We start from the raw sequence: 13437 nt of genomic DNA, 5'->3' as shown, positions 1-13437 counted from the left end.
TGTGCCTTAAAATAACAGCAAAAAACAAGATACATGGCTGATAACATGGTGGCTTCTATCTCCAGCACTTGAACAAAAAATTTCTACATCTCAACATTTCAGAACTCTACTAGGCATCGCTAAACAAAAATATAACAGTACATAGTATTAAAACACACACCTTGCATCCCAAATGTAAAAGTTTTCTTGAACATGACTGAAACCACAGAAGCTATTCCTGTTATAGTATTGTACTCACGGTGCAACACAGTAAAGCTCTTTAAAATTTGTTTGTTCAAAATCAGCTGATGAATCTGGGGAAGAACTAGTGGGGACAGACTGGGGAGGAAGCTGTGAAGGATTCTTAACTTTTGGTTCTATATCCATCCAGAACGGTTTCCCTCACCAAACTAGCTGTAATGAAAACAGTATGGTGTAAATAAAGGACATAAGATGTTTCTCTGCCAATTATTGTTTCACCTGCAGATCCTTGAGGTAAGCTATTTCATTTGGCAAGGATTCCAGTTTGTTTTCCTCTAGATCCAACTCTCGGAGTTTCCGTAGGTTTCCAATTCCATGCGGAAGTTTTTTTAGGAGATTGTTTGACAATATAAGAACCTTCAAAAAATAATAAAAAAAAAGAATTTCAGCAATGTAATAAGCAGTCGACAAGACAGGCCATATAATAATATAATAAGACAAGATTGTTTAAATTCTTAAGTAATAAAGTCCAAGACTAGCGTACAGACAACTTACGGAAGCAAATTGAAAAAAAAAATTAGTGATTATTTTAAAAGACTGTAAATGGTACAAATCTATCGATCAATGGCAGCACTATTTCAAATATTATTTTACAGAATAATAATAAATGCAGACCAAAACCAAAGAACATTTATTTCTGCAAACAAAGAAAGAAAAACTATTTTTTCATGGGCTTCCCTATGACGTTGTAATCTTTTCTTATAGCTATCCTCATACCCATAGTTTACATCATTTGCTGGACTTCCCAGGTCCCCCTTGAAAAGCTGAGTAATTCCTTTCCTCTCTGTGTCTTTTTGAGTAGAAGTAGCAGCAAGTGAATGTACGGATCGGAGCACCTAAGCAGAACACTGTGTAGATATCCATTGGCTTTCTAAAATGGTCTCCTACCACACACTCACCCCTACTAGAATATTATCTTCTCATGTTTCTCCTTCTTTCTAAGTGGGATTATAAATATCCTACATTCAGCAAACGTCTCCTCATTTGCAATGTCAACTAACAGAGTTATTCATTGAGCCACAAGTTATACTAGTAAACCATTTTGCTTCAGACAAGCCTAACAGTCCTTAGAAGCAATCAAGCCTCATAACACAGTGAGCAGTAAGGTAATCACTGATTAAACAATGCTATCATCTAGTTATTTAACATGGTAGGCCAAAACAAAAGTGTGAAAGAGCACCCAGTGCAGAGCCTCATCCCTGCTAGGCTGGACAGTTTCAAATGCCAAGGTTCAACAACCTCACTCTCACTAGCTTCACGGAGTCTGGAAACACCGAAGGCAGGAACAGAATAGAAAACAAGGATAAAATCAAAAGTGAAAATCAAAATGAATAAAAGCCAAAAATTTAGCATTGGCACAAGCAGTATTACAGTGGCCTTCCTTTATGTGTTAAGATATACAACGGTAAGAATAATAATGCTCTAATCGCATATCTAGAAACAAAGGCAGGAACAGAAAATATTACCTACGTGCAAGGCAGCTGACTTAGCACTGCTGTGGGAACCTTCACTTTTGTGTAAACACTGCCCAAATAGCTCTTTGTATTTGATTCTTTAATTACAGAGAAAGATAGCACTAATGGTTTTGTGGACTGTACAGCTCCCTAGCTTCAGCAGCTAGCAGACCACCCACAGATCCAGCTGTCAGAGATTACCAACTTCCCAGTCCAATCAGCCCGAGCCTTAACTTAATACTGGGCTACTAAAGCGCTATTGCCCTGCCGTATCAATTTCGCCTCAGACTAAACAAATGATTAATTATTCAGAGCAGCAGCCACACTGGAAACTTGCAATTTCAAATATACTATTTGCTGTTGTACTTTAACAGACTTCTCCCATTGGCTCACAGAGGCTGTGAAGTCCCCTAATAACGTCAGAGCTGCCCCATCACCTCTAATCTTATGTCCCTGCAAGACAATGAGGTTTGACCATCTCTGATGACGGTACCTTGAGAAACAGGTATCGGGGACAAGCCAGGTGTAGTTCATGATTTCCACCTACAGAGCTCTTACCCCTTCAGGGCTGAGGAGAATTCCCACATGGCTGCTTACAAGGTTCACAGTGCTACGTTTGAGCCATTTTTGACTGAAGACCAATTCGCTATGTTTTCCTGATCCCCCCCGTTTCCATGCTGGTGTCTCCAAGAAACTGAGTCCAGAGCCATTCAATTTCCAGCAATAACCTTCTGTTGAAACTTTTCTTTCTATATAGTTAAAAACATGTACACAATAACCCTTTGTGCACTTTCATCTACAGTCTAAAGAAGTTCACAACAACCATAAAGAAATCAAATATATCTATTTAAATGCCATACCTACACGTATTTGTTTGGCCTTATTTGAACTAAAATAACATTACTTATACCTGGAGTACAAAATGCTCATTTGCAGGGATTCAAGTAGCTGTTCATTTATACTCTTCTCACCTCAAGAGAAACAAGCCCAGACACATCCTCGGGGATTTTTGTGAGCTGGTTAGTTGCTAAGTTCAGTTCTACCATACTAGTCCAAGTTCCAAAGTCCAGCGGGAGAGAGGTCAGCTGATTGTCCTGTGATTTAACATATCAAACATTTAGGGTCTGCATTTACAAGATGTCAACAAGGCATCTGAGAGATTAAACAAACGGCTTATAAAATACTTCACAACAAAATAGTAGCTAATTAAATCAGAAGAATAAAAAGGTGACAACTGCCCCCTTTTTCTTTTAAATTCCTCAAAACATAATAATCAGCCCCAATCTAGTTACAATCTACAGTTGATCCTATGTTACTAACATTAAGTCAAGTGTTAAAATCACAAGTATGTATTTCCCAAGATCGCACGTCCCAGTAGTTAAAACATTTTTCCCTTTCATTGCTGAATACAACGGAGAGAAAAAAAAAAAGGACAGAATTCACCATAACTTCCAAAGTTGTTAACAGCAATGCTCAAATACTAAAAATATATGGAGCTTGATTAAAAAAAAAAAAAAAACGCACACAAACTCCAACACCACCTCTTCCAACCATTTAACCAAAAAAAAAACAAGCGAGGTAATTACAAAACAACAAAAGCAAAGGCATTACTCAAGGCTCTGACTACGTGGCTGAGCAAGCTGGGACACAGGGAACAGCCAGCAATGCTTCATAGCTCAGTCTGAAATCAGCAGATACACGTGGTTTAGGGGAGGTGGGGAAGAAAAAAAAAAGAAAAATACACAACAGAAATATATGGCTCAGAGTAAAATCATCTGAAATTAATCTAAACATCCTACTGCTCAAAATGCTCCTATGCTCTAGATCAGACACCATATATTAAAAAAAAATAATAAAAAAATCGAAGTCCTTGTAAACATGCAAAGTTACAGATGGGTACGTGCTACAAAAAAATAGTAATAATGCAAACTGAGAACACGTGTGCCAAAATTTTTCTGAGATAGTTGCTGAGCTTAATTATGGCTGAAACTTTGTTTAATAACTTGTTTCAAGAACTTAAACCCATTTATTGAAAAATATCATCTTTTTTTCCTGGTTCTCTTCACTCTTTTCTTTATGTGTTTTTTTTAAATCTACAGATTTAAAGGTCATTTTTCCTGCATGCTCCAAACTTAGGTTTTGAAAGAACATATTTTAAAAACGTTACATAATTTTGTTTTAAATAAGTTGCAATACATGCTCACATCTTATTAGATGATTATTAGAAAACTTTGCAGCCCACTTCGTTACTGTTCAGACTCCAGCAAATGTGACAAAAGATTAACAACCAAAAATAAAGACAACTCAATAACATTTTGACAGTACATTTTTAAACTAATCCAGAATGGTTTCAACATCTAAAAGCAGCAGTGCCCACTTGAGCAAGCAGCAGTGCCCACTTGAGCATGATAAATTCATTCCTTAAATCATTAGGCTTGCCAGAATTCAGGGAATAGGGAACAGTGCTCCTCATTGATTTTACAAACAGCAGCATGTTTCTGTGCCTCACCTTCATGTTCAGCTTACTTAATACTTTAGCTCTAGAGAAAATTCCAAAGGGGATTTTATTGATGCGGTTGTGCTCCATATTGAGAGAGTAGATTGTGGAGAACTGGGACGGGCCACCCACAGGATAGGACTGGAAGCAGTTCCTGGCCAGCGTTAAACTAGTCAGTTTGACAAGGCTGGATAAAAGACCCTGCAGAGAGAAGAAAACCACCCGGGATCTTAGGACAGATTTATTTGAATACAGCTCTTTCCTTTCACGGGTCTAATTAGAAATGCTTCCCCCCAAAGTCTATCCCCCGAATACATGTTGCAACACACAGCACAGTGTTAAATTTGATAAAATTTCCATCAGCAGCAATCTCCCCTCACAGTCATCACTCTTTACCTTATTTCCCCCGTTTTCCTTATTCACTGATATATACAAAAAAGCAAAGACACCACATGTGAAAGCACAAGTTGAGGGGGTTTTGTAACTCTTTTCTCCTCGGAAAGGAATTTTTCAATCTCACCTTGCTACCTCTTGGGCAGCTCTGAAGCCCACAGGCCCAGCCAGCAGCATGTCCTGGCTCTGGGGGATGCACACCCCACGGCGCTGAGCTGCAGATCGCTTAGCTCTGACCTCTGCTCACAACTCAGAGCGGGGCCCAAGGAGGTACCAAAGTGCACACACTGCTCTTCAAATGTGTGTTTGATGCCTCCAGTTCAAATCTCTGTATTTAGCAACAACCTGTACAGCAAACACAACTCGTAGAAGTTCCCTCCAAGGCTACAGTGGTTACAGATAGTTGGACAGAACATAGAAAAAGAATGGGGACGGGAATGCTATGCAAATCTTTTTTTTTCTTCCTATTTCCAAAATATTCCTAAATAGTTATTACTCCACCTTTCTTTTCATCCCTCTTCAGAAAGGAAAAGCAAAAGGCTTGGAGCTAACTAGTTGGCAATGGGTGCCCGCTGAGTGCACAGCCTCATCGTACCCCTCCTCACCACCTAAGCTGACTCCGAACTCTCAGCAGCACGGACCACAGGGTTTATCCGTTAGTTACGTGCAAAGCACATTACTGGAACCATGGGGATGAATATTGAGAGCTAAATTACTGCTCAAAGTGTCACCTTTGCTTATTACCATGCCAACTTGAATTCAGCCCTATTTGCTTAAGTACTGCAGGAACTGGAGATGTATGTGTGGCATTACGTACCGTAAATAATGTAACATCTGCAATCAGGGAAGAGTGGTAACAAGATAATGATTCCGACCACGTTTCTAGTGTCAGTCTTTCTGGATTGCAATTACAGTGCTACATGCACTGGAAAAAACTTTAAGAACACGGTTTTGCTGCTTTCACCAGGAAAGCTTTGGTCAGTTTTCTCTAAGCTGTTTATTAACATTGCTATAAGTAAACCAGGATTAAATAGGGAATCGTCTGCATGTCATGGCTAAAACTTTTAAGCATCAAAATACAATTCTGGGGACATCTCAGTAAGCATCAAAGCAGATTTCCCCCTAAAGACAAAATAATGGATCTATAAATCAGTATTAGTCATTAAAACCTTATCATTTACTAATACAACCTTTGATTAGGAAGTACTGCTTCTAGCTATACTTTACTTAACTGATATTCTTTGTCCTAGGGTTAGGCAGTCCCTGAGCTCTGTTAGAGAAACACTTTATGGCTTCAAATGGATCTTGGCATTTCCTAAAGCCATTTTTAAAAGTCTGCATCCATACAAAAAAAAAATATTTAAATTGTTAGCTAATACACTCTAATAGCCTAGAGTAATTAAACACATTTGAAGGGAAGCAAGAGAGCTTTGGCAGTACAAAAAGAACAATGCTCTTATGCCTGTGAAAACTGTGGCAGTGCTGCCTTCTCCCAGCCCATCCTTTTAAGATAAAATATTTATTAGGCATTGTGTCAGCAGCCTCAGCTATGTTTTGAAATTCCAAAGTTTCTTCAACAAATACAGTTCTTTGTATTATAGCAAGGAATGCTTTATTTTAATCTGATTACAGTATAAATCATACACTTCTTCAAGGTAGCTGCTAAGGTGTTTACAAATTATTGGCAAATACGCAAAGAAGTCAGTGTGGTCTCAAATAGTTTTGTATTAGGACTGAACATATTTCAATAACAAGCAATCATCTTCACATTATCTCTTGGTAATTACATTGTAGTTCCTTTTATAATATGTCTGGGTGAGAAGGGCTAGTTTAGTTCTCACTTTAAAAGCAGCCTGGTGGCTTTCACTCAGTGGCATTTCCTTAAATGATAGTTTTATCCAAACATTTATTAAACTGCCTTCAGTCTATCATTGCTGAGTTTAAAAATTTATCTGAAAGAAAAAGGTCACGACATTTTGTTACTACGAATCCTTTGCCTAATTCCAAATTTAAATATATTTAGTTTTTTCTTGTATGTATAGTTTTTATATGCCTCTTTGATGCTAGTGATTTATAGAAATCTTTTTTTTCAGCTTAGGAAAGCAGTTTGGACCACCATTAAAACAGAAGAGAATATAAACTCTATGCTTTGTCTTGCAGCTTTAATCTCCAAACAGTTCTAAATCAATGGAAGAAACATCCAAAGTAAGAATAAATCACATCAGATTTTTTTCTGTTGTCCAAGCAATTCTGCCCAGGCACTAATGCTCCAGTTCAAATGTTTCCTCTAAATGTTTACTAGCACCAAAAGCATGCAGTCAAGCATCTTACAATCTGCTGCACAGATAAATCAGTCTCAAGAAATTATGAAAAGGAAGAAAAAAATCAGGATGAAGCGTATAACCCAGCAGTATAAATAGATTGAAAGTATGCAGACACAAAAAGTATATTGTAAAAAATGGCCTGTAACCAACTACCACACCTATCCAGGACTGTGAAACTGAAGGCCAATGAGGCATGTTTCAGGGAATTTCTGAGAAGGAGTACAGACAAATATAAAGATGCACTGGGGACTAGGACTTGTGTCTCCACCTCAGCATTAACAAAGCAGTCCATTCAGGGAATGTGTTGCTTGAAGAGACTGAAAAGGTGACTCCAGAACTGCTAACAATGAACTGTTTCTTTGCTCCCACACTAAGCTTGAAGCAAGAGACCAGGGTAAAACAACCAAGTGCAACAACTATGAAAAGAAAAGCATGAAAACTGATTCTCTTCCCTGTTCTGTGATCCTTGCAGAGTCGCTGGAAACTGAAGCATTATGCAAATTTTTATTTTTTTGTAACGTATGAAAGGTGCATCAATGAGTTGTTGGCACTGATGGGGTATCATCAAACAGCATATGGTTTTCCACGTTAAAATGAGAATACTAAAGCCAAGTAAGTAGCTGTAAGCACACTTTATTCACTCTCTTAAAGGTCATTCTTGCCTCAATTAGGGACAGTTATCCTTTTTTCTTTTTTTCTACTTCTACTTTTTCCACGAAACACCTCTTATACAGCTCAAATGATGGGAACCTGGGCTCTTTAGTTAAGGTTTCCTGAAGAGACTCAGGACAGCAAATTCGACCGCATGTACTGCTCCTACTTCTGACAGGAGTTGTGTGACGTCGGCATATCTAATTACTATAGAATAACTTAATATGTACAGAATTGCAATATTTCATGTTACACATGTAGATTAAAACAAAGGGTATTCCTCAGAGTTGCAAGGCCAAATGGAATTATTTGACATGTTCCAAATCCTCTGCAAAACAAAGATGCCTTACAACACATTCCCTCCCAAACCCACTCCCCTCTAGCTCTCACCTCTGGTAAAGTAGAAATGTTGTTGTTCTCCAGATTCAGCTCATCAAGTTCACTGCATTTTGCTAAAGACTTCGGAATTGCTGACAGCCTATTGTACCTCAGGCCAAGACGACTTAGACTGGACAGATTTCCTAGAGGGAGGAAGCAGTTATTAATACATCATTATATTAACACCAAGGAACAGAAAACTGTTGACTTCTGATTCTTCTGCAGTCTCACACTTTACACTTCAAACTTTTCATAGGGTGAAATGGAGCTGTCATCCCTGAATACATTCAGGGCTTACAGTGCTTTCCAATGCTGACACCAACAATGCAGGAGAAGTAATTGTACATGCCACGTGTCATTCTTAACTTGTGCATGAAACGGTAAGCAAGGAAAGGAAAGCCTACATCCTCTTGTAGAAGTATTCTATCCTGATCTTTCTACCGAAGAACTCTAATTTACAATATACCCAAAATAACTTTTTTTTTTTTTTTTCAAAAAAGATTTTACACATAGCATCACTGAATGCCATGCCTCGTATTACCAGAGCTTGGGCATACTTCACACAGCTTAGGTTCTGGCAAAACAATTTCCTCTACAGGGGGCGAAGAAACCACAAAACACTAAGACTTTACTATCCTCCAAAAACAACACAGTCCTTAAAAAGTGATGATGGAAAATGGAAAAAAAAAGTCTTCCAACTTTTTCAAATGATACTGAGGGAAAAGTCTGGGAGAAATCTGCAAAATTCTGGACAATAGTGCTTTAAAAATATTTCCTAATATTGCCAAGATGCAGCTTGCAGTCCCAGCTGATCTGTATTTCTGTCTAGAGAAAAAACCTTGAGAAGTTTGCATCTTGAAAATTTCCTATTTGAAGATCCCTTTAGCTGCAATATTTAGCAACTAACAAGCACTCAGGGCCAAAATCAAGTGCTTAAGGATGTCTTTGACCTATACAGTCCTGGGGCATTTGGTACTCTCCTGCAGGTAACACAGCACAGAACTTCTCTAAAAAGTCAACTGGCAAAGAGTGTGAAGAACAGTGCAAAGCTTTCTGTCTCATCCATGTGCTTAGAAAGCATGTTTGTGCACGTGTATGTTTCAGCAGCAGAAGCTTATGAACAAATTCACACACTTAGTCCTTGCAAAACATTCACTATTTTATACTGTTTTACATTTTTACAACCATGCGTAGGACAAAGCTTTTCTTCTGCATATTGAAGTACCAGAAAGACACATAATAAAAGGAAGAAAAGATTCAATAGTATCAAGAATAACCAAAAATATTTTTAAAATACAAATAAAAAATGAAGGGAGCCTTATATGTATAGTCTGAGCAATGACTCATTAACCGAAGGATATATTAATGTCTACACATATGCACTTCGACAAAGGTTATCGGAACACAGCAAATGAAGAAGCAAATTAGTGTATGAAATGCACTTGGAAGCTGGAGATGAATTGAAAAAAGAAATGGAGAATGAAAATTAATAGAAATGACATAATGAAATCCACTAGACAGAGGAAAAGTCTGAGCAAATGAAATGCAAAATACCTCTTTCTTCAACTACTCTGGACTGGTGAAAATATACAGTGAGAATTGACCCTAAATCATTGAGTAGTTAAACTGGTAGCGTACCTAATAAAAACTGAAAACTGGAAATGCTGAATGATTCACTGTAGTTACTAAAAAGGAGATTCATAAGAACAGTGAGAGGCAAAAAACGTCCAAAAAAGCCTTCCACAGAAAAAAATATTGCAGGTCTTACAAATCAAGAAAGAAAAGACGACAAATTTTCAGTGTGTATCTGTTGTCTAGCTAACAAGCTTAGCAACAAATTTCACTTGGTATTGTCAATAATCAAAAAAAGTTTAAACAACAGGTAGCCACCTGGAGCTGCTTAACTAACACCAACTCCCACTGGGATTTGTGTAAGTGCTTTCTTTCTGAGCAAGTCTACAATTTACTTTGACAGAAGCAGCAAAGTAAGTCTTCCCTTAACCAAAAAAAGGCATTTAAAATCCAGGGTTATCGGTATTGCTCTCTGATGCACAAAATTGTCACATTTTGGTCTTAAATCCTACAGTTCATATATACACACTAAGCAGAATACTTAAGACCTTTGAACCTACATTCCACTAGTATCAAGATGTGCATTCATGGGCAAAGTAGCTATTTCATGCCATATTCAGCAAGATCCGTCCATACAGGATACTGACCTTGCTCCAAAAGACACACTTCCTATCACAAAGCACCACGATCATTAGGATTCGCTGTTCTACGATGAACAAAGCACATCCTGATTGTGTTTCTCTGAATTAGTTTTTAAGACTTCACTTATAAAACAAGAGAGAAACTTTACACAACATAAGATACCAATTTATTTATTTTTCACTATTTAAACCTTGAGCTGGATGAAGATCTTGATTTTTTGGGCACTCTCAAAGAGAACAAAGAGGGCTCGGCTCGAGCAGACAGCGTGATGCCAACTGTTGCTTAGCAATACAACGTCGCTGCGCCGATTCCAGATTGCGAGCACAGGTTGGATGGCTATGGCTCCATTCCTACCAGCAATGTGGCATTTGAGAAAAACAAAACAAGGCAGCCGTTACAGAGAGTCAAATTATGCCTTAATTTTCCACGATACCCATCGGCTGTCTTCATAGTGTTGTCAGAAAGGAGGCATAAGTAGCAGCTCTCAATGCAGTTTTTATCACAAACAGCATTTCTCAAATAACCTTTTGTTTTCTCTTTTCCAGAAATCTTCCTCCTCCACGGGAAAGGCACACCACATGAAAGCAGAACACACATCCTACGTGTCCTACCTTTTCCTGACTGTTTTACACAGCACCGCAATAATATGGTTAGCTCTTCCTGGGAATGTGGGAATGGCAACACAAGCAGCAAGATTTCAGCTGGAGCTTCATCTCCAGCACCAATCCTGCTCTTGGAAAAGCTGTCCTGCACCCACCAACCCAGTCAGCACAGGCCACATTCTGATTTCAAGCCAGTTTTATGGCCAACTCATCACCATTTAGTCTCGTGTCAACAAGACTCAGGTATCTTTACATCCTCTTCAGAGTTCACGTTCACACCTCGCTGTGAATGTATCACAGTGAGCAGCCCAGTCGGCTTTTATTTCGGTAAGATATGGCTTGTCCAGCAGTCTCCTCTTCACAAAACAGGATCATCCTTATAGCTCTTCCATGCCTTTTTTTTTTTTTTTTGCCCCAAAAGGGATGCCTACGTTCTTCAAAACGAGGGTCAGAATTATTTATTTATTTGTGCATGTGTGTGCCATCAGGAAGTTTTGTCTCCAGACGTTTGCTTTTGCTGCCCGGAGCCGCAGCGATACCGGCAGCCGGCAGCTGTCAGAGGGGGGCCCGAGGAGGCAGGGCCGAAGGCCCACAGGCCCTGCAGCACGGCCTGCTGCCATCTTCCTCACCCAGCTCCACAGCCACCTCGCTGGCCCCGTGCTCCCCTACCTCTTCTCCAGTTTAGCTGCCGGTTTGTGATATGGCACGACATTAAGCCCTCAACTTGCATGCTGTCAGGCCAAATCTGCAACACCAGAAGTGAGGCGCGGAAGGTACCAGCTGATCACGATCAGTTGGGGCAGTCAGACAATCAGGATCATCTGCGGCTGTACTTTTGTCACCGAAACCATACCTCCGTGGTTCCTCTCCAACAGCCCCTTGCAGGCAGGGTGACTCAGAAGATGCAGCACTAGATGTTCACGAATGTGACAGTTTGATAACCACAACTGAAAAGCAGCTACTAGCAGAAAAAAAGTAACAACTAAAAACCCTTCCAAGAGTTTTTCTTAGGAAGCCCATTCCAAAAACAGAGCTTGTAAACTCAATTACCCCGTTCACAGGTAATTCTCAACATCATACTAAAGCCGATCTAAGCCCTAAACTCATGCCAAGCATGAGGAAGTCACTGTACAATTGTCTTAGCTCAACTGTCTGTATGAACAGTCACTCTTAGGAGTCACTTTTCACACAGCCACCTTTGTAGCAATTGCTTCAGTCATATTTTATTACAGGCAAGTCGTACTGACACCCATCAGCAGGCTTCACCTTGCCCGGTGCGACGCCCATCTCACAGAGCTCAGTTCTGAAGCGACCTGAGCGCAGAACTCCCGGTCACCTCACTGCGGGGAATGCAGGTCTCTTACTTTACACAGAAATTAATTAAAAGTCACTTGGAAGCAGGTAAATCCAAAACTATTAAATCCTGCTGCTACAAATGGGATTCTAAATAGTCAGTTTAAATTAAATTCTTTATTAAAGATACCTCAAAAACATTAAAGAAAAAAACTCAGTGCAAGTTAATCCCAAAAAGGGAAGACTGAAAAAAGCGGAAAACCATGCTCACCTAAACACACTTTCTAGAAAGACCACCTGAAGCAGTTCTCTAATTAGGAGCAACATCTCTTCCTTGAGTATTTCAAAATTAAGAGAAATGGGATCCAAAGTATCCAAGAATATAAAGAAATCCAAATTCCTACTTCAAAGTCTTACCAGCACCATCTAAAGGGGTGACAAATGCTCTTTTTTCTGAGATTCATGACATTTCTCTCTCCCTTCCTCAGTTAAAATAATCCTTCAAATTCCCTATCCTTAGATGAAGAGTCGTTACTTAGTGCAAAATATTACTGTATCATTACAAAAACATGGCACAATTAGTCTGATATATGCAACTTACGCATCAAGCTAGTTTGCCAGTTGCTTTTTCCTAAAAAATACCAGAAACGTACTGATCAACTTAAAATCTGTTTGCTAGAGAAAATCCTATTGCAGATAGCATTAACACACAAACTTAACTAAAAGAGCTGCGCACATCAAAAACCCTTCCCTTAAAGATTGTGATAAGCATACATGAACTTCAGCATGGAACAGATAATCACAAGACTGAACTACAAACATGGCTCACGAGTATTTTTGATTATCTAACTTTGATAAATATTCTTAGATTCCGATTTGACTAAACTCTTCATGCCTGAAGTAGCAGCCTAAGAACTTATTTTACATTACACTATATTATTTCATACAGCTCAGCTCACTTAAATCACTAAGGAGTTTTCTTCTAAGGGAGATAAATTATTTCACCCACAACGGGTACCACATGTCATTGATTAGCCTTAAAACACCGCATATCCTTAATGCTGTGTAAAATAACAAAGATGACAATATGGAAGAAAAAGTCACAAGAGATTCAGCGAGTGTGTTAAAAAATTATAAAACCCAAACAAGGTAGGACCAAGAGCCTTAAGAGTTGAAAAATTTAAAGGAGAGACCAGGCAAGCTAGAGATGGCCAACTATGGATAGAGATTAAATGCCGTTCAAACATTTCAGCAGTGCTCACAGCCTAAAATAGCCAAGCTAGGCAATATGCAAGCTAGAAGATGCCTATATCACACTGTGTACTTAGTATGTATTACTTTTTCCAGATGTTAGTCATACTCCATGACAATTGCTGAACAGTTTTTACAGA

The 13437-nt window shown here is 38.9% G+C and overlaps 1 protein-coding gene across 1 annotated transcript in view; it reads right to left on the bottom strand.

The window, feature by feature from the left end:
- The window catches only part of SHOC2 (SHOC2 leucine rich repeat scaffold protein), a 66070-nt gene that overhangs the window by 5893 nt on the left and 46740 nt on the right, over positions 1 to 13437 (bottom strand). Inside the window, exons 4-7 of the mRNA XM_035329818.1 lie at positions 7950 to 8080; positions 4204 to 4392; positions 2666 to 2788; positions 460 to 597 (exon numbers count right to left, since the gene is read on the bottom strand). Coding sequence (XP_035185709.1) covers positions 460 to 597; positions 2666 to 2788; positions 4204 to 4392; positions 7950 to 8080 — 581 coding nt within the window. The remainder of the gene's footprint in view (positions 1 to 459; positions 598 to 2665; positions 2789 to 4203; positions 4393 to 7949; positions 8081 to 13437) is intronic.

The sequence above is a fragment of the Oxyura jamaicensis genome, chromosome 6, assembly GCF_011077185.1.
Source record: "Oxyura jamaicensis isolate SHBP4307 breed ruddy duck chromosome 6, BPBGC_Ojam_1.0, whole genome shotgun sequence".
Lineage (NCBI taxonomy): Eukaryota > Metazoa > Chordata > Aves > Anseriformes > Anatidae > Oxyura > Oxyura jamaicensis.
The sequence above is the reverse complement of the archived record's forward strand: the minus strand, read 5'-3'. Positions and strand labels throughout refer to the sequence as shown.